We start from the raw sequence: 19,919 nt of genomic DNA, 5'->3' as shown, positions 1-19,919 counted from the left end.
TGCAGCTGCTCATGCCTTCATGCCGACCCTGGCTGCAGCTGGAGCGATCGTGCTGTCTAGGGTTTCTGTTCATTCTTCTAGTGCAAAGTACCAAAAGTGCTGTGAGTACACGTTTGCATATCTGATGTAAATGGTCACTCAGATTTTCCAAATTAAAATGCAAGTCATCTTGCTTTTATTACAGTGAACAAAACTTTCAAGAGGAGAATGAAAGTGAGCTGAATAATGGTTAGAAAGAAAACCAAACAAGCTGTTGAAACCCTCAAGTATAACTGCAGACTATTTTCAATTTCAGCCTGCATGAAAAACTCAGAGTAACTGATCATTTTCAGAATTACGCAAAAAATATTTTCTCAGTGAACTTGGTCTTTAATATGCTTCACAGCTGAGATGAAGTGGATTAACAAGCGCAACGTCATCAAGAACATTTTCACTCTTGTTGCCTTTTTGTTCCAAATTTCCCGGCCTGGATTCGTGGGCTACAAACAAGCTCTAACTGTCAGTCTGGCAAAAAATATGGACTTCTCGTTCAGTTTGGGATAATTTATAAAAGCAAAATAACATCCATAACCAACAACAGCCACAGTCACGCTGACCTCTGGAGATACATTCAGTATAATGGGGTGTTTATTCCAGCCTACACCCTCTTCAACTCTTCATCCATAAATTCAGCATCACTTCTGCAGTTTTTGGCAAATAAACATTCTGTATTGTCGTTTGTCATTGTTAAGATTCTTTCTCTTGCTTGGTGGTCGATGCCAAAGGCTTTTTTCTCAGTCGTCCTGAGACCCTGGGCTTTCTGAGCTAACCTCGCTGAAGTAGATTTATTCTGTGCAGATGTTTTTGGAGTAAGTACCGTATGCGTTTCTGTCTTACTGAGGTGTCTAAAGTATTCTTTGAGGGAGACACTTAAGTTTCTCTGAGGGTTTTTCAGATGGATGTGCTGCATGACCCCCTAAAAATCTAAAATTTGAATTTGATTTATTTTTATTTTAGGAGACAAACCCGTTAACGTTGTCATCCCTCTGTCACCAGAATAACCTCAGGTCAGCATCTCTGCCAGCATCATCATCATCATCCAGCTTGCTTATTGTGACCTTTCAGCCTTTGTTTTGGTGATTGTTGTTTTGTCACTGGCTTAAAACACGAGTATTAAAAACCCTTCAAAGTAATGATGAATCTGTTCCCAGACAGAATATGATCAGTTTATTGTTATCCAGTTATGGCACAATGGAGCTTTCCTCTCTGTTCTATTAATTTTAAGCTGTACTGGAAACAATGAATCAAGGGTGTGAAAAACATGATCTCAGCTGTCTTGTTACAGACTTTTTGTCAGCAGAAACCTCAGCTGGGTCTGATGGGAATAAACACGACGTTGCAGGGAAACCTCGTGTCTGTCAACAACTCAGCTTATGAAATGGCGAAGGTCATAGACTCACATAAACTCTGATCTCATGCTGGTTTGATCTTGAACTCAGAGGCCACTCAGCTGAATAATAATAATAATAAAAAAAGGAAGACAGGATCACCAGAACTGGACCATAAGGGACTGGAAACTCATTTCCTGGTCTGATGAGTAAATTTCAGCTGCAACAACATTAAGATGGTTGGGTCAGAATTTGGTGCCACCAACTTGAACCCTCTAAAATGTCTCCAACACCTTGGGGAATCAGTGACATGCAGTTTATCTAGACAAACGTGAGATCTCACCTGAAATGGGTAAGGTGAACCTCCTAAGTTTGTGATGCAGGGTGTTGCAGGGAGCTGCTTTGGAGATGGAAGGGTTTATTTCTGGTTCAGAAAGAAACCCACAATGGGAAACATCCTGCTGTTCTGTGACTGACTGCTCTCTGATCCTCGTGTCCTTGAACGCTGCTGCTGTTGTTCTGTAGTCCAGGTTTGGAATGCAGCATCTAACAAAGCTCATTAATGAAACTCAGCTTCGGCTAAGAGTCCACCTTTGTCCAGATTTAACAGACCAGAAAGCTCTCTCTTCTGCTCAGGAAGCTACAAGCCATTCTGTCAACTGCTGATGTTTTACCCCGTTGATGCATTCATATATTTTTTGCTCTCTGGCCAATAATGTGTTATCTGAGGCAGCCACATGGTAAACAGATGGTGTGCCCAAACTAACTCTCCAGCAGGTTTACAAGAGTGTGTGATCTAAAGACCGTGACTTGTGCCTGAACCCTCAGGCTGAAGTTAAACAACTCAGTCTTGTGGATGTGATTATTTATGCACAATGTAACGTTTTTGTGTGTGATTATATTCATGGTGTGAAACGTTAAAGAGCAAGTTCACAGAAAAACAGTTTCTTACTTGTTTTTTCAGAAATCTGATTGGCCTCTCTGAGTTTAACATGCAGGCTGAATGTGAACATAGTCATAAAAAGCCACACAGATTTACGTCACACTGTAAATTATCATTCATTGACTCACCCAGCTTGCCTTGCAACGGAGAAGGCTATTACTGGTTTAGCGGAAACAGCAGAGTACGTTTTGGCTAGTAGAAGCTAACCGTTAGCATTAGCAACACCACAACATGACAGAACTCCTCCAGGCTTGTGTTATTTGTGGCGATAAAACATTAACTTTGCAGAGCAAATGATGGTAGCGGAAGAGTCATGTTGCTGTTAGCCAATCAGAGGCGAGATGTTTGAAAAACATGAATGATAATGAGTACGAGTTGAAATCCTGCTGTTTTCTGCCCCCCACTACTCCAGCTAACTTCTACTTCCTGAAACAGGAGCACCAGAGCTGTTTTCCCACAGAAAACTAAAGACCACAGCAGATATTAGAAAAGCAAGTGAATGAGAGCTTTAAAAACGCTGTTTAGGAGCTACTGCTGCCATCTTCTTTGAGTTCACTAAGTTTCTTGACCAGCAGTTTTTCCACTAAATTATAGTTTATTACATCAGCAGCAAGTCCGTCTTCAGAGAAGAGAAAAAAAAAACTTCAGGAAATTTAAAGTTCAATGATTGAAACTTGTGTTCAAAGTAATGTGCAACTGGTACACTGACAGATGATGTGCTCATTTGTACCAAATGACATTTATTTTGGTACAAAAAAACTCACGTTGCACTCATGATGTCAGGTAGTGTGCAGATTGCCCTGTCCTGCACATTTTTGTCATTAAAGCAAGGGCGTCAGTTTGTTGTCAGAATTGCTGGGGACAATAACCATACACTTGAGTGGGGTTTAAAAATTGCTGGGGACAATAAAGTAGGCTAGCACAGGGGTCGGCAATCCGCGGCTCTGGAGACGCATGCGGCTCTTCCATCCATCTGATGCTGCTCTCTGTGCTTGTAAAATAATGAATGGATATTTAAATAAAATGCTTTATATTTTACTGCATTAATTTTACATCTGTATGCCAATTCCAAATGTAAAGATTGTCTGCGTAAACCTGAACAGGTCCAACCCAGTCTTACTGTGAGACCGGGTTGACGCGTCACGCTTGTGCGTAATCATATGCGCTTCCTGAGCTGAAGGATGTGAGATTCTGGGCTTCTCCTCAGACAGGTTCCTGGATGCGTCGCCACATTGGAGACAGGAACAAGCACTATTCAGCCAAAGTTTCATAATCAGGTTTGGCAGTGTGAGTGTCCCGATAGATCATGCGCCCTGGCTACTTGGCCAAGGGGTTGTCCCTTTGGCTGACTGGTTAGAGCGTATGACTCTCACCCGGGAGTCTGGGGATCGAATCGCGCCCGAGCCCTCGTTTCATTTGACTGTTTATTTTGATGGATAAACTCAAGGATGTTGCTTGGTTTGAAAGAATTACCCCGACGCAGGACGCACACTGATGCGCATGGATGAGCTGACCTTTTAATCGTTAACGCACATCGCGGAGGTCAAATATTCCCATCAGAACATCAGAGCTTTATACTGGACACTGTGTTCAGCGTGGCTCGGAGCGCCCACGGTGGACAGTGAGCTGAAGATCTGGGGTTCGCAGCGCAGCACAGAACCGGCGCATGCGATAAGATTTCCTCCCACTGAAACAGTCTGGAAACCCGGTCTCTCTGAGGGATGTGTCACTTGGAAAAATGTTCTTTTTATGAAATTATGAAACTTTGGCTGAACAGCGCTTGTTCCCGTCTCTAATATGGAGACGCATGACGCGTAGAGACATTTGATTACGCACAAAGTTTATGTGGAGCAGAAGCGGTCGGGCCACGGCAGGTGAAACGTTCCTAGCCTACATGAAGTGAAACTGTTTAATTGTAACATTAATATGTTACTGGACACGCTGGTCTGGTTGGTTAGACCAGTGTTTGAAGTGGAAAACACACACACACACACACACACACACACACACACACACACACACACACACACACCAATTAAAATAATGCTGATAGCGTGGACTAGAAGACAGGTGATGGTTTATGTATTTAAATGATGATCAGGCTGCTGTAAAATGTAATCTCCATCCACATCCAGACACAATTATCCTCTATTCTTTCTCTAGTTGCTCTGCTCTTGTCTGGGCTGATCAGTTGACGGTGCGCGCGGCGCACCTAACTAGCGGCTGATGCACATTTTACGCATTTGGAGAGGTGGGCTGGATGCTTTGCTTTTACTGGAAGATGGTCCACTTAACGCACGGGTGTAGACTACATATTAATGACAAATAATTGAAAATTAAATTGTGAGTTTTTACTTCATATTTTATAAATAAAAAGGACGGGGGAACACATTTATGACGTCTTTTTAAACTAAATTTTCTGGCGCGACCTGCCTGCTTCACTTAAGTCACTGCTTATTAAGGTTCGCCCAGAATTACCGTGGGAAAAGGGTAATGATGGCTCTTTGATGGGAACAGGTTGCCGACCCCTGGTATAAGATCTGAGCTGGTAAAACAAAAATCCTCATCAGCAGGCGTTTTTGAAAGTGGGGGGGACACAGATGCCAATCACAAATTTTGCCGGGGACATGTCCCCGGCGTCCCCGGTTAAAATGACGCCTATGCATTAAAGACACACACACACACACACACACACACACACACACACACACACACACACACACACACACACACACACACACACACACACACACACACACACACACACACTCACACACACACACACACACACACACACACACACACACACACACACACACACACACTCACACACACACACGTTTGGATGCATGCAGATGAAGTTTGGGTTGGTGCCAAAAAGTGTCTGATGGGTATAATTTATGTTTATTTTTTGTGAGGTTTCACATGGAAAAATAACATTTGATTACGTTCATGCAAAAAGATTCTGCACAAATGAAATGTGCAAAGCAGGTGTGTGTGTGTGCTAGTCATGCAAAAGGCCTGTTCAGAGTAGTGAATCATGTAATCTACATTAATCTGCATCTTCAGACGTGCAACAAACCCTCTAAATTGTATAATAACTGTTATCTCATGTTTGGTAAAAGGCTGTGCAAAACATCAGGAAGGGAAAAAAAACGCAGCATTCCGCTGATTTCAGGAGAAACGATCAAAATTTGAGGTCTAAACTGACGGCAGCTATTGGAAAGAAAGTTCTTGGATGCATTACTTGGTTCTTTTTTAACACAGAAAAGAGTTGTTTACCTCTGAAGAAGACTGCAGTAGTAGTCGAAACGTCAGCAAAAAAAAAAAAAGGTAAAACAACTCCTTTCTGTGTTAAAAAAAGAACCAAGTAATGCAGTTAGAAGAGACAGAACGAATGCACAAAAGATGTTTAAAGTTCTTAGATGTTTGGTTGAATCTCATCAAAGAAATTTTATGGGAACTTTTCTTGCTTCAGCTTCATTTCTAAATATTTATCACATTTAGAAAGTTCACCAGATGCATATGGTGGCTCCATCCTGGCACTTCCTGCTAACCGTGGCTGCTTAAACTGACGTAAAAGCTAATCATGATGTTCATAAATTGATATTTAAAATGTTAGTTGAAGATGTTTGTGTTGTAGTGGTTCCCATTTTTAAGTATTTAACAGGTTTTTTAAACAGGTCTGAAACAAAAAGGTTTGGAGATGCAGGTTTTAGCTTTTAACAAAAATCCAGACCAGCAGAAACATAACAACAGGAAGAGGCATGATGCTCCCTGTGTTGAGTTTTGAAATAGTTTTTGCATCAGTTACTCACACTCAACATCATTTTCCAGAACATTTGTTGCAACATCTACCAGTAAAAGGAAATAAATAGCGATGATTTGATTAAAACATTAATGCATCATTTCTTTGCGGAATGAATTAATTGCAATTTCTGCTTTAAAATCCCCCTCTGTTTCCATGGTGACTGTTGTAATTACTGTACATATTTCTGGTTTGCTTGTGTTTTCTGCTTCTTTTTTCCAAACTGGGCAGGGAATCCATTCTATCTGTTAACTATGCTTTTATGGCCTCATGGTTCTGCATTTTCTCATTTCTTTCCCATAATCCATCACTCCGTGAATAAGTTATTGGCTTGACGTTTCCAGCAGATGATGCAGAAACCGGCTCTGCTGCTGCTGCACCAACTTTCCATCTTCTGACACGAAGACAAATAGACACCTGTTGATAGTTACGTACATATATGCATATATCTCTGGAGAGGTCAAACAAGGACTCATCTGATTCATTCAGCGTTTCTTCATCATTGCTTCTTCCTGCTCCTTCTATAATTACAAATCTTACATCTGAGAAAACAAAAAAAAGACTCAAATAAAATCAATTAGATCTCATCGTGTCCGACTTGGTACATTTGTGTTAATTTATTATTAAAATCAGGTCACACAGCACAATTTCATTAAAAGTCTAGATGCTTCGGGACACCTAAAGATAATAAATGACTGCCTGCTCTCCCAGAAACCCCTAGTAATTAACATGTTCAGGTGTATTAGAGAGAGTTGAGGGGTTTTAAAACTTTATTTGGTAAAAAAAAAATAGAAAACCAAAAAATAAAATAAACAAACAAAAGCAAACTTGTATTCAGCTCAGGAAAAAAAACATTTATTTGTAAAATATGTGTTTAAAGTGATCATTCGATCATGATTAGACACATTAACTGCTGAAAAATGTTATCTTTTTCATCATAACAAACCAGGTGTGTCCTGTGAGCAAACACATGTAAACACTTTGTCCTCCTGTGAGCAGGAGTTACGTACACCACACCACCAAAGTTCATCCATCCATCCATCCATCCATCCATCCATCCATCCATCCATCCATCCATCCATGTTGTCTACTTACTCTGTCTCCCTATCCCAGCCTGGGCGGGACTGCGACCGGAGAAGGCCGCTGAATCGTTCCAGGAGTCACTGTGCTCTCTAAATCCTATGAACCCCCCCCCCCCCCCCCCCCCCCAGTGGCTGCATGCACTGATGTGAGGATAGTCCCAACCCTACCTCCCCACCTAGTGGACACTTATGATGTGTAATGTCTGAAGTCTGTTGCATTTCTGTCTGAGGTGTTTTTTGCATAGCAAAGCTGCCCTCCCTGTGGAGGGTAACTCTGAAGTGCCTTTTTTTCCTCCACCTGACTCAATCCTCATGTAAACCTCTCTGATCTCTATTAAGGTAACGCAACTCGGGTTGCGAATGACCACAGTCACCAATTCTTGTCATGTGTCTATGCCTATGTATGTATGTCTGATCTCAGTTCTCAGTAGTTAATTCCCCTAAAAGTTCAACTGTTAAAAGGTTCTCACAAGCTGCTGCATGGTTATTTTGATCCCTTCTTCCTCTATGATTGTCACTTTGTTTTTCTCATAAGTTTCAGTTTTTTGTCTGTTAAGTTGGAGAAATGGAAGCATTTTTTTATTGTCGTTTTGATGCTTGATTCTCCCTTTAAGTCAGGATTTGTCCGATTTGGTGTCTGCTGTCAGCTCTAAGCTGCAGGCCTGATCCTCACCGTAATCTGGCTATTTATCTTTCGAAATACTCACAAAAAAAGTATGTGCACGCCCTTGCAAGCATTGTGAGCGTGAATGTGTATGCACAGTCAAACACATAAAATGAGAATCACACTGAGCTTTGGGTGGCTCTCTCCTTCCCTTGGAGAGATATTTAAAGTGGGTAACTTATGATTTGTCCCCTCGTCTCCCTGAATCCTCCTTTGTCGTCAGCTTTCCAGAAAACGATTCCTGATTGCTACACTGGAGGTGGCAGAAACTCAAGGTCTTGTTTCCACAAAGAAAATGTGGGTAATTCTGTCACCTCAGTGAAAGGATTTGAAGCTCAACAACTTTATGTGGAGCTCTCTTTAAGCGCCTCGTGATTTTTATCTTGAGAGGCGCTATAGAAAAGATCTTTTCTTCTTCTTCTTCTCCCTGTGAACATAACAATGAAAATGAAAGCAAATTAATGTGATTTGATATAAAAATACTTTAGAATTCTGTGTAAATTACTGAACTGCTACAGAAGTCGGCCCTGCCAAAATATTAAGCTCATCAATCCAGTCAGATTTAATCTCTGTTTTTCTCAGAGTCCAATCAAAGAGCTATCGACAACTGCTAATGTCATTCTTCTTTTTGCAGAAATGCAATGCTCTGACCTGGTGTAGAAGTCCATGTCCTAATAAACAAACCTTTTAGACCATGGCATCCAGCTGGAAAAATTGAATGGAAAAAGAAATCTGAATTCTTGTCTTTTTCCAAACTCCAAATCTTAACCAGTCCTGAGCTGCGAAAGACCTGCTCTTGGCCTCATCTGGAGACATTTTCCAATTGCTTTGTGCTGACTGGGAGCAAGGGGAACAGAAAAAGTGTTTTTCCATCTGATTGTAATCAGATACACTGTCTAAGAATCTGTGGATTCGTGAAACCACATCATTTTATCTTTGACTATTATCAGTTTTTATTAAATAAACACAGAGAATTTTGCATGTTTGGTCAAATGCCTAAACATCTTTTGTACGTTCATACTGTGTGTTTTATCCAACTGCATTTTTAACACAGCAAAACTTTGATTTTATTTTTACATTTTGACTGCCATTGTACCCTTCTTCAGAGTTTTGCCTATGTTGTTGGCGTCACTTCCTTCTCCACCTTCGCTTCAACTTGAGATGAAAACATCACGCCGACAAGCGTACAGCTGACAACTTCGATCCGAACTAAGACGGCCCAGCACATAATGGAAAGAACGCAGAAAGCACTACTCAAAGAAATGATAAGAAACATCACAATGAAACAGAAACAAGTGGAAAACAACCAGGAATGAAGACATCTGGACCTCAAAAGCAATTACAAATTAGTTGAGAAAACAGACAAATAAATAAAAGAGCATATGATGGAACTAGAAAAAGAGTTTACAAAAGCAAAACAAAGACACATAAGGAAGTCAATCAAACTCGTCAACAAGACAATGAAAAAACTAAAACAGGATAATGCCACACAAAACTCACGGGCATGTAACCTTTCACAACACAAACTAACAGAAGCAGAAGAAAGCATATTAAAAACAGGTTTAAACTTTGCAATAACACCGGAAAACATACATGATGAATTTATTGAAGCAACAGAAATGGCATGTCAACAGATCACAGATGAAGATAATAAAGCTGGACTTAGAAATAATGTGGTTGGGATATTAAAGAACAGCAAAATGCAACATTGTAACATTACAAAAGAAGAAAGAACAGCCATGACAGCACTAGCCAAAAATGAACACATCATTATTCTACCAAATTTTGCAGTGGATGTATGTGAATATGGGGCAGTCTTTGATGCAGTATGTGAAGTCAAGTGCAATTCATTTTGTTCTTTGATCTACACAGACTACCCATTAGCACATCAATCCTGTGTGATGAAAACTGTTTAGAAAGCTAAACACAATGTTTTAAATTATAAAACATAAAAAATGATAATTTCTTGTATTTGTGCAGAAATAAACATCTTCTGGCTCTTGGAGGGAGCAGACGCTTTTTTTTCTCCTCTCCTCCATATCTTATCCTCAAGGCCCTTGTCTGTCTCTGTGTGCTGGGTGCACGGCTGCTTCTGCATTTTTCTGGAAACTGGAAACTGAAATACATTTAAATGGATCTCGTCAGTTGGTCTCTCAACGCGATTGATAAAATGTTTTCAACGATGAGAACGGGAGAAGGGGCTCCCGGATGTCCTGCCGGGACAGACCCAGTTGGATACATCATGGACTCCTGGAAACAGTGAAACTTGATCTGTCTTTCTCAGCTGTCTGTGGAGAACTCTGAAGACGTGTGGATATTCTTGGTGTTGGTGTCAGGTTTCCTGCTCATTGGCCTTGGAGGCTACCTGGCTTACCGGAAAATTAAAGAGCTGTTGAGGAATATTGACCTGATCCCGGAACTCAGAGATGGTTTGCACCGTGCTGTGAATTCACAGACTCAAATAATTGTCGAGATGAATCGTAAGCTTGGGACTTTGGCAGAGATTCATTCATTGGCACAGAAGATGGATGCCATCAAGGAGAGAGTGGACGAATCAGCACGGATTGGGATAGATTAATGTCCATTATTGGGATTTTGAGAGGTTGAGGACCAACAAACTGTAAGACAGAGAGGAAATTATCTCTGTCGGGCCCCAAAACAATTTCTAATCGGAATCTGGTGCCCTTGAGGCAGCAAGGCTACAACGAAAGCTCCCCCCTCAGAAGATATGTGGAATGTGCCGTCGCTATGGCAACTCAACTCTGTCTCCTATCCCAGCCTGGGCGGGACTGTGGGAAGGCCGCCGAAATGTTCCAGGGTCACTGCAACCCTCCAACCCTCAATGCTCCTCCCCCTATCCACACTGAGGTGACATGCGCTGCTTCTATCGTAGCTGCAAGAACTGAACTAGGGCTAGTCCCAACCCACCACCCCACCTATTGGGGTTTGAGGTTTTTTTTTTTTTTTTGCAGAGCAAAGCTGCCCTCCTGGTGGGAGGGTAACTCTGAAGTGCCTTTTTCTCCCTCCACCTGAACCAATCCTCATGTAACCCCTCTTATCTCTATTAAGGTAGAGCGACTCAGGGTTGCGAATGACCACAGTCACCAATTCTTGTCATGTGTCTTGCCCATGTATGTCTGATCTCTGAATTGTGTGTACTGAAACTCTAATTTCCCTCTGGGATTAATAAAGTATCTTTGATTTGATTTGATTTGATAAATATTCCTTTAAATGAAATATAGGAGTGATTGTCTTTACCTGGTGGAAGGATGTTAATGCATTTGAATTCACAAACTTAATCATATTTTTATTTTAGTATTTTTAACAAACAATTGGCCAAACTCTGACAGGTGATTGAGCATGACACTCAGGTGCAAGACTCACAACAATCCAAAGTTCTGAGGCTGAAATCCAGAAATAACTGATCATACACAGAAATGTGGTCAGTGAAAAACCCCAGCAGGAAAAGGGCAGGAAAGCATCCAAATACACCATTAAGAAATCCAATATCCACATGCAAACAGTTCCAATTTCAAGATCCTGAAGTGGAAAGGAAAATAAATGTAATGAAATAAAAGTAAAGTTTGTCAGACAAGAATCAAAAAGAGTAGAAAGCTCAAAACTCAAAACACTTTTACTCTACGCGCAGCAGTTACAGATCAGTATGGTATACATTTTAGGCATCCTTAGGTCTCAGGTGTCAGACATCAGACCAAAGAGGAAAAAAGCCTCCGGGTTCATTCGAAAACCCATCAGCCTTCTGACTAAGAAGTGCCATTTAAAAGATCAAGAGAAAAAAGCCATCAGACACAAAGAAACCATGAAAAACAGCTTCAGGGAAAAAAAAGTCAAACCTAGGCATCACAAAAAAACTGCTTCAGGAAAGTTGTCAAACTAAAGGCTCCAGGGAAAAGTTTTCAAACCAAAAGTCACCAGGAAAAAAAGTTGTCAAACCAAAAGGATTCTGGAAAAAAGTTTATAAACCAAATGCCATCAGGAAAAACTGCTTCAGGAAAGTAGTCAGACTAAAGGCCTCAGGGAAAAAGTTGTCAAATCAAAAGCCGTCAGGAAAAAAGTTGTCACCTAAAACCTTCTCAGATAAAAATGACTACACTAGAATAATCCAGCAGACGGTGCCATTGTCACATCGCAGTCGTCTTGGCGTAATGTCATTAACGTGCAGCAGATTAGGCTTCTAATTGCACCACAACAAATAAAAATAATTCTGCTTTTTTAATGATTCATTTGCTACACTTAATGTTACATTGAGTTGCATATTGGTTTTGAAAATTACATCATAAGTCAGAGAAGACTAGCAAATTTTATATGATTAGACAAATCAGAGTGGCACTATTTTTGTTTGGCTAATTTGTTCTCGCTAGCATCAGTGGTGCTGGAGATGCTTGATTTAAACTTAAACAGTTTTTGCTAAATGTTTTACAGCAACTTGTTCTTTGACCGCTTTTGGTTTTACAACTTTTATCCTGAAGCCTTTATGTTTGACATTTCTTTTTCTTGAAGCTGTTTTTCTGGATTCCTTTTTGTCTGATGGTTTTTTCCCTACAACCTTAATGTCTGATTAATTTTTTTCCTGAGACCGTTTTGACTGAAACTATTCAGTTAGAAGTCTGATGAGTTTTTGAATGAAACCTGGGGTGTTTTTTCCTCTATGGTCTGATGTCTGACACCTGAGACCTGAAGATTTCCTAAAATGTACGCCGTAGCTCTGGAACAGTCTGGGGTTCAGTGCCTTGCCAAAGGACACTTCAAACATGTGGGGAAGCCAGAATCAAACCTTACTGATGTGTATACGTTCATACACAGAAATAAATAGTATCAAAATTAAAAGAAGAAATTTTGATTGAAAAAATGTCTTTCCTCATTGGAAAACCAAAAAAAAAAAAAAAAAAAACATCTATCATGTTTCCCAACAGCCCAGTTAGTTTGTTAAATTCCATCATCTTTGTTAAATTCTTCAGCCATGTTTTATTTTCCTTTATCATTTTCACAGAGTGGATCCAATGATTAACGAATTCAGGCGTGATGACGGTCGCATTTCCAACAAAGTGTTCAGGGACTTCCTCTGGAGACACGCCTCCTCTGGCGGATGACATTTCCTGCCTCGTGTGATAACATGTGGGATCGTTTGTGTTGGACACTGCTAGTTGGGGTGGAGTTGTTAACACTCACGTGCACGCGCATGCACGAGCAAGCAGACATGTGGAAGCCAAACATGCTTGCTTTAATATCCCAGTAGCTGAAAGTTTTGTCATTTAGGGATTACAACAGGAAAAATCACACCAGTGCACAGAAACAGATGCGAATAACTGAGCTCCCTTGCAGTAAACGGGGGTAAATATTAGGAATTGGACCATGGTGTGATGCTGTCATCATGTACTTGCCATGCACCACAAAACCAACTCTGAATCTGATACATGTGGTCGCAAAAGGCCATTCGGTCTTTAATTTAAATATGTTTTTATTTGTAGACAGGATTATGAGGCATTGTTTCCATGGCAATGGTGAGTTCACAGGCTGACGTTCAGATCAGAGCAGAACACTTGGCATAAAAAAGTTCCCTTCTTTGTAAATATTCAGTTTCAGATGAAGAGAGTGAGGAGTAGGTGTGTCCTGCTTGGTGTCCCCTCCCTTTCTGTTGCAGAGTTATAGAAGGTGCAGGAGCTGCCTGCAGCATCTACAGCACCAGTCCAGAGACCTACACTCATCCTGAGATCCACCAGCCCAGAAAGATCATCCAGCTTCTTTTCTTAAGCTGGGTTAGGGTGAAGGTTTGGACCATCAACCAAATCCAGACAAGTGTCTCCAGCGTTCCGATTCTCACTCATCCTTGTTCTGATCACAGCCCATTGTTACACCTGAAACTGATGAGGATGCAGCAGCACAGCGTTCTGCTCCTTTTCCTCATGGCTTTCATAACTGGGATAGCTTTATCTCTTCCTCAAACTTCCTACAGGAGCAGAGGTGAGTGATACCTGCATTATTTTAGTTACGAGACATCCACATCAGGTCATCATATTAGGGAAATGATGTAATGCATTAATTTTATGCACCAGTGCTTATTCTTAGTGAACCTTTCACCTTGACGGTTTCCAACATACTAAGATGTTTGCAAAAGGAAGCAATCTGTCATTGTAGCATAACTTCTTGATGATTTTGTTAAAAACGAAGCTGGGACAGAGTTAGAATAATGGCTAGAGTAATTTGATGAAGTGAGATTTAAAGGTGTTCATGTTTTTAAATCACACTGGTATAAAATTCTTTAAATGTCTGTTGGTCTACTTTGCTGAACCACACCAATAAAAGGAATGAATCAGATTTTCATGCAAGAGTGAGGGGGTTTTCCTGGAAATATTTTTGTTTAAAGAAAAGTTTGTTTTTATTGTTTTCTAATACATTCAGCTGCATCTTTGACAAATTCTAAACATTTAAAATGAATGAGATCTGGTTGTGTGTGCCTATGAGTAATCAGATCATTCATGGTTGCCATGGTTAAACCATTGGTAACGTTGGTCCTTTTAGGTGTCATCTACATGCTTATGTTGATTTGTGAGTGTAGTCTCCTGTTATTTTTGCCTGCCAGAGTAGATGTTGGCCAGCACACTCCTATGAAGTAGAATTAAAATAAGTTGGAAAATTGAGCATGGAGGTCTCGAACCGTAATTCCCCAGATGCAATGTTTTCTTTTCCCAAAGCGCCCCTGAGGAAACCGTTAAACACACTCTGATTACAGCATGATAAACCACCTCATGTCTGATTAGGATTCATGTAACATCCCTGGAAAGCAGGAAAAAATTCCACTAGTATTTTTCATACTGTCTGGTAGAGTTACTGTAGTTTGTCTGTTTGCACACAGGAAAGTGTGGTAATGGTTTCCATGTCAGCCTGTGCTTCGCAGCCAGTTCGTGAGCTGAACTTTGCAGACTTTGATGGTAGTAAAATGATTTTTAGGTCAGTGATGACAGTAATTCCAGTGCCTGTTGCTGAAGTTGGCTAGGAATCACTTCTTATTGTGTTTTGTTTCTAATTTTTTTCATAAACATTTTTATAGACAAAAATGGTTACATTGCTTTTAGTGACATGATTAATGAATATAATTTTATTTTCAAATACTTCAATAGAATGTCAATGCTTTTTAATCAGTTTTGAAACTGCATCTAAATAAGTGTAATCATTTGTAAGACATGGATTCATCTCCACAGAAGCACAATGCACGGGCTGTTCATCAAGCCAGAGCATTCATGACATGGTGATCTATAGATTAATGAGAGAGAAATGTAGCAGGAGAGATGAAATCAAAGCCTTTAAACAGCTTGGGTTGATGGAAGAACGGCAGTGACGTAAGTAGGACAGCGGAGATCGACTGGAGTTGAAGGATGCCATGGAGCAGTGAAAAGGAGAAGCAGCTGTTGCTCACAGATGAATCTGACAGTGATTTAGTGTGAGACTGGAGAAACCTGCATGAAAACAGCCAAACGTATGTGGAGAGATATGAGAAAAATCTCCAAAGCACAACTTTGTGCAGCCAGGTTTTGAGGTAAAGCCTATACGTAGTAGGCACTGGATATGTTATTATTACAGATGTAGCGTCACACTTTATAGCGTAACGACTGCATATTTAATTATGACCAATAAGATGTGATATTCCATATAAATATGAAATATCAACCTGATTGGTCTTTGAATGTTTAACCAGAAGAGTTTAGGATTCTTTGCTTGTTCAGGGACCATAAACACACTTCATATCAATTCAGACAGAGTCAAGTATATAGTTAAAAGGAATTTTATTCTTTTCTAAGGTAATTATAATGCATGACAAGCAATGAATAATGAGATGTGATGGAGTGTATATGCGGTGATGGAATGTGTGTTGTACGTGGTGTGGTGTAAAGTAGATGTGTATCAGAACCTTTATATCTGAAAGAGATTGTGAATTCTGGGTGTAAAAGAATTTGTTGTCTGCTATAAACTAGAGAGTTGATTGTTAATAAAACAGCATCAGACGCAATCTGTTGTGTCTACAAACCCTGGCGGAGAACCTAGGTCAGATCCGGAATGTCTGGAAGTCTGGTGGACCTCAAGGCACCGAAATTCGTAGAATAACTGCATTGCGACCAGTCCGGTCTAGAGTTGTCTCCAGGTCACAACAGGCAGGAAAGTTAGTTGCTTCTAAGACGGATGGCTCTTAGGGAGTCGTATGGCTGTGTCAGCTGGCAGTGTGCCAACAGGTTTGACTGTGTGTCAAAGAGAAAGGTGTCTCAAGGAGGCTGGTTCCGAATTAGCCACTTCGGAGTTCCGCTCGAAACGTATTAACTCAGGAAGTCACTCTAGTTTTAATACTCCACTTGTTATGATTTCTGGCAAATCAGAATTTGACATGTTTGAAGGATTTACCAAACATCCCTCAGAAAACCACACCTTCCAAATCAAGCCCCCACAATGGAGCTCTAAAACTGAGTCAAACCCAGAAGTACCAAAAATTGCTGTTCCACCCTCATCCACTGGGGGCTGGTGTCAGAAACGAGCAAATCCTCATTGACTCCCATGTTAAAAATACCAATTTCACAGCAGAAATAAACATGTTTACAGCCTGGTACCAAAACATGTTTTTTGTTTAAATAATCTAGTTTACACTCATGACAACTCTGAGGGGGGTTAATTTTTTTCTCACTCTTCTGTTTAAGTGTATTAAAAGCCTAAAATTCAGTATTATTAATGAGCATCCAACCCACGTGACCACAGAGCTAGCTCCGTGGAAAGGCCTCAGTAGAGCCTCGGTCTGGCTTGGAAACTGCTCCGGCATTTTGAGTCTCTGTGTTTGTGTATTCTTTTTTGGATATTATTTGTGCAATTGTTGGACAAAATGACTTGCTGTGGCATTAATTGCACTAATAGAGCGTCCAAGGAGTCTCTACTTCATTTTTTTCAGCAAGTAGAATTATATTTTTGTATTTTAAGTCACTGCCGAGCTGAGCTTAGGTTTTAACATGTACTGTTTAACCATGAAATTTAAATGTAATAGGGTAAAACCCAGTGCATTTAACATAATGCTGCATTTTAGAAAATGGGTTGAAATATAACATGTTGGTGGAGCTGGGTTCCGACTATCGGCTTGTGGAGCTCTCGGGAGACCGATGTTTTCCACCCGTTTCTCCCCTGGCTTCGCGGCTTCTGTTTGCTGCGCGGAATGCCAGCTCTTTCTCCCTGCAGCTCGGCGCATCTCTGTCTGATCACGGCTTCTGTTTGATGCGCGGGTTGCCGGCTAGTGGAGCTCTGGGATGGAAACCTTTCCACTCGGATCTCCCCAGCAGCAGCTCTGCGCATCTCAGATCGCAGCGGTGCTTGTCTGCTGTGTGGCTGCCGGCTTGTGGAAGTCTCGGAGACCTCTGTGTTCTACTCGGTTTTACCCAGTGGTCAACCCGGCGAATCTCTGACTCAGAAGCTCTGGTGTTGTGCACAGTTAACTCCGGTTGTAGCTAGGTTTCTACCTCCATTAGCTTAGCTCCCACCTCCGCGTTAGCTTTGGGTTAGCTTCATGTTAGCTTGTAGCTAGTTCGACCGGGTGTCGTCAGTTGATCCCAGCCTTACAGCCCCAACCTCAGCTCCTCCTCTCTTCCCTTTTGTGGAAATGTCTGGGCTTGACGGAACCTGTGACACGGTCAAAATGGCGGTGGTGGCCACCTCCCATTTGGCCTCAGAAACATGATATTGGAGCCTATGGAAAGGAGATGTCCAGTATATTTATGTCGATGTTCCAGACACAAGCTGTTCTAGTTCTGTGGATAAAGAATCTTTAAATTTTATGTGAGATGACCATAACCTTAATTTGCATCTAATGAACATTGTGTTTGAGTGTAGATAAAGATTACTTGTTAAATCAAACATATGATCATAAGATATAAGTGGATCATTGTAATGACAATATTCATTTCAACTTCACTGAATTAGGCACAGATTATTCAAACATTTCATCATTCAACCATATGATTATAAATGATTATTTAACTTATGAGTTGTAAAAGTTCGCTTTATATTCAGAGTGTGGAATCCAGCAGTCTGAGAAAAGGTTGACAACCTTGTCTTCATGGACTGTCAACAAGCCCTGCAGAATCTTCTGGGTAAATGGTAAATGGCCTGTATTTGATATAGCGCCTTCTAGAGTCCTGGAACCCCCCAAGGCGCTTTACAACACAATCAGTCATTCACACATTCACACACTGGTGGGGATGAGCTACATTGTAGCCACAGCTGCCCTGGGGCGCACTGACAGAGGCGAGGCTGCCGAGCACTTGCGCCACCGGTCCCTCCGACCACCACCAGCAGGCAACGTGGGTTAAGTGTCTTGCCCAAGGACACAACGACAGTGACTGAGCGGTACTCGAACCTGCAACCTTCCGATTACGGGGCGAGCTCTTAACTCCTGTGCCACCGTCGCCACCCGTTCTGGGTGTTAGAAGATTGAATAGAAAATCCACCCAGAGAGTGGAATTACATCTGTAGATGACCGGTTACTATGTCGGTCAATATATAGGTCAAAATTGACCCTTTCTGGAGGTTACACAGCGGAGGATGTGGTCAATCAGTCTCCCACTGACTTATAGTAGATATTCTCAGTGCTGGATTACACCAGTCTTGAGTTATTCCCAGTAGAGCATGTGTGGGTCAGGTCCGCTGTCATTAACTCTTCATCAAAAGCTCCCCTCGTAGGCGGGCATGAGGCTCTGATAGACATTCTCACTTCATTGGCTTGACCAAATGCAGCCACCATACTTAGCAGCACTATTTAACATCTGTCTGTCTGTGCTGTGAGGGAGGCCAAGTCTTCTCTCCACTCCATCACATCCAGGATGGAAACCAGAGAGGACAGAATAGTGCAATCCAGAGCCACAAACATTTTCCCTGAGACCACACCAGGCACCCAAAAGTAGGATATTGCAGTCTGCTGTGAAATGGATGCCAGCTAAAGAGATTAATTTTGGGATTTTTGTCCTAGACTGTGTGACAAAAGCATTCCTGAATATTTAAAATAAATAATTAAACATGCATGGTGCTCCTTGTTGTCAGGTTGCAGGATATCATTCTTTAAAGAGACAAATTGCAGGTTTTATCGTTAATTTCTGGAAATATCTATCAAAATTTTGTTGAAAATTAATTAAATGATGCCCAGTTGTTGCGAAATACTGGTGGCTTCGTAAAATATAACCATAAAAATTAGGTCTAAAATACATGGGAGCTAGTCAAAATTATAGGAAGATGCCACATTAGACGCAATGTGTCCTTCTACGGGAGCCCGTGAGGACAAAACACATTTGCTGATTTGTAACAAACGATTATAAAATTTTCACTTAGTCGTTGTTTTACACATTTACCTCTTCAATCGTTGCCCGTGATGAAAGGGAGTCTGACATGCTTGTCATTTTGCTGGAGGTTGAATGATCTAAGTACTCGTTGGAAAATTGCTCTCACAGGGGTTTTTGACCCTAATGGCCATCTGTTGTTAAGGTCTTACATGAACACAAAAATACAGCTTGCTTGCAATGATTTAGGTATGTATTGCCCCCGTCGCCAAGGAAAATATACGTCGATTTGATGCAATAATAATTAAAGCGTTGAAAGCTTATCAAAGCGGATCATATCACTGAAAATACAGAGTTCATGCTGTAATTTCCAACCATTATCATTTCATGCTGACAAAAGATGGAGTTAAAGCTATCTTGGTCAAACTTTAATGATGTCACGTAATCTGTCAATAATATGAGTAATGTTGTGAATGACAGTTACTGACTTCCAGCTCAACAGCTGTAAATTTGAATCACTGGAAGCCATTTTTGTGCTGCTCAAGTCTGATCAGCTGTGGCAGATGTTAAAGATGATTCATCTATTGATTACTTTCTGAGAGCATCAATGAAATCCATCTGATGGTTCAGGAGATCCTTCACTAAACAGACAGGGCAGCGGTAGATCAGGAGGTCGAGCAGGTTGTCCAGTGATTGTCAGATCGAACCAAGCTCCCTTCAGAAAAATCTGCTGGTGTGTC

At 41.0% G+C, this 19,919-nt stretch overlaps 1 protein-coding gene across 5 annotated transcripts in view; it reads left to right on the top strand.

Annotated features, from left to right (window-relative positions):
• The first annotated feature begins 13,512 nt into the window (after positions 1-13,512).
• LOC107389753 (target of Nesh-SH3) overlaps positions 13,513-19,919 on the top strand; it is a 35,106-nt gene continuing 28,699 nt past the window's right edge. For 4 of the 5 annotated variants that reach the window (XM_054746774.2, XM_015966088.3, XM_015966087.3 and 1 more), the window contains exon 1: positions 13,598-13,846. In XM_054746774.2, coding sequence (XP_054602749.1) covers positions 13,750-13,846 — 97 coding nt within the window. In that variant the 5' untranslated portion in view covers positions 13,598-13,749. Of the gene's footprint in view, positions 13,847-19,919 lie in introns of all 5 variants that reach the window. The other variant, XM_015966086.3, reaches the window with a different exon arrangement.

This window comes from Nothobranchius furzeri, chromosome 14, assembly GCF_043380555.1.
Source record: "Nothobranchius furzeri strain GRZ-AD chromosome 14, NfurGRZ-RIMD1, whole genome shotgun sequence".
Taxonomy (NCBI): domain Eukaryota; kingdom Metazoa; phylum Chordata; class Actinopteri; order Cyprinodontiformes; family Nothobranchiidae; genus Nothobranchius; species Nothobranchius furzeri.
The sequence above is the reverse complement of the archived record's forward strand: the minus strand, read 5'-3'. Positions and strand labels throughout refer to the sequence as shown.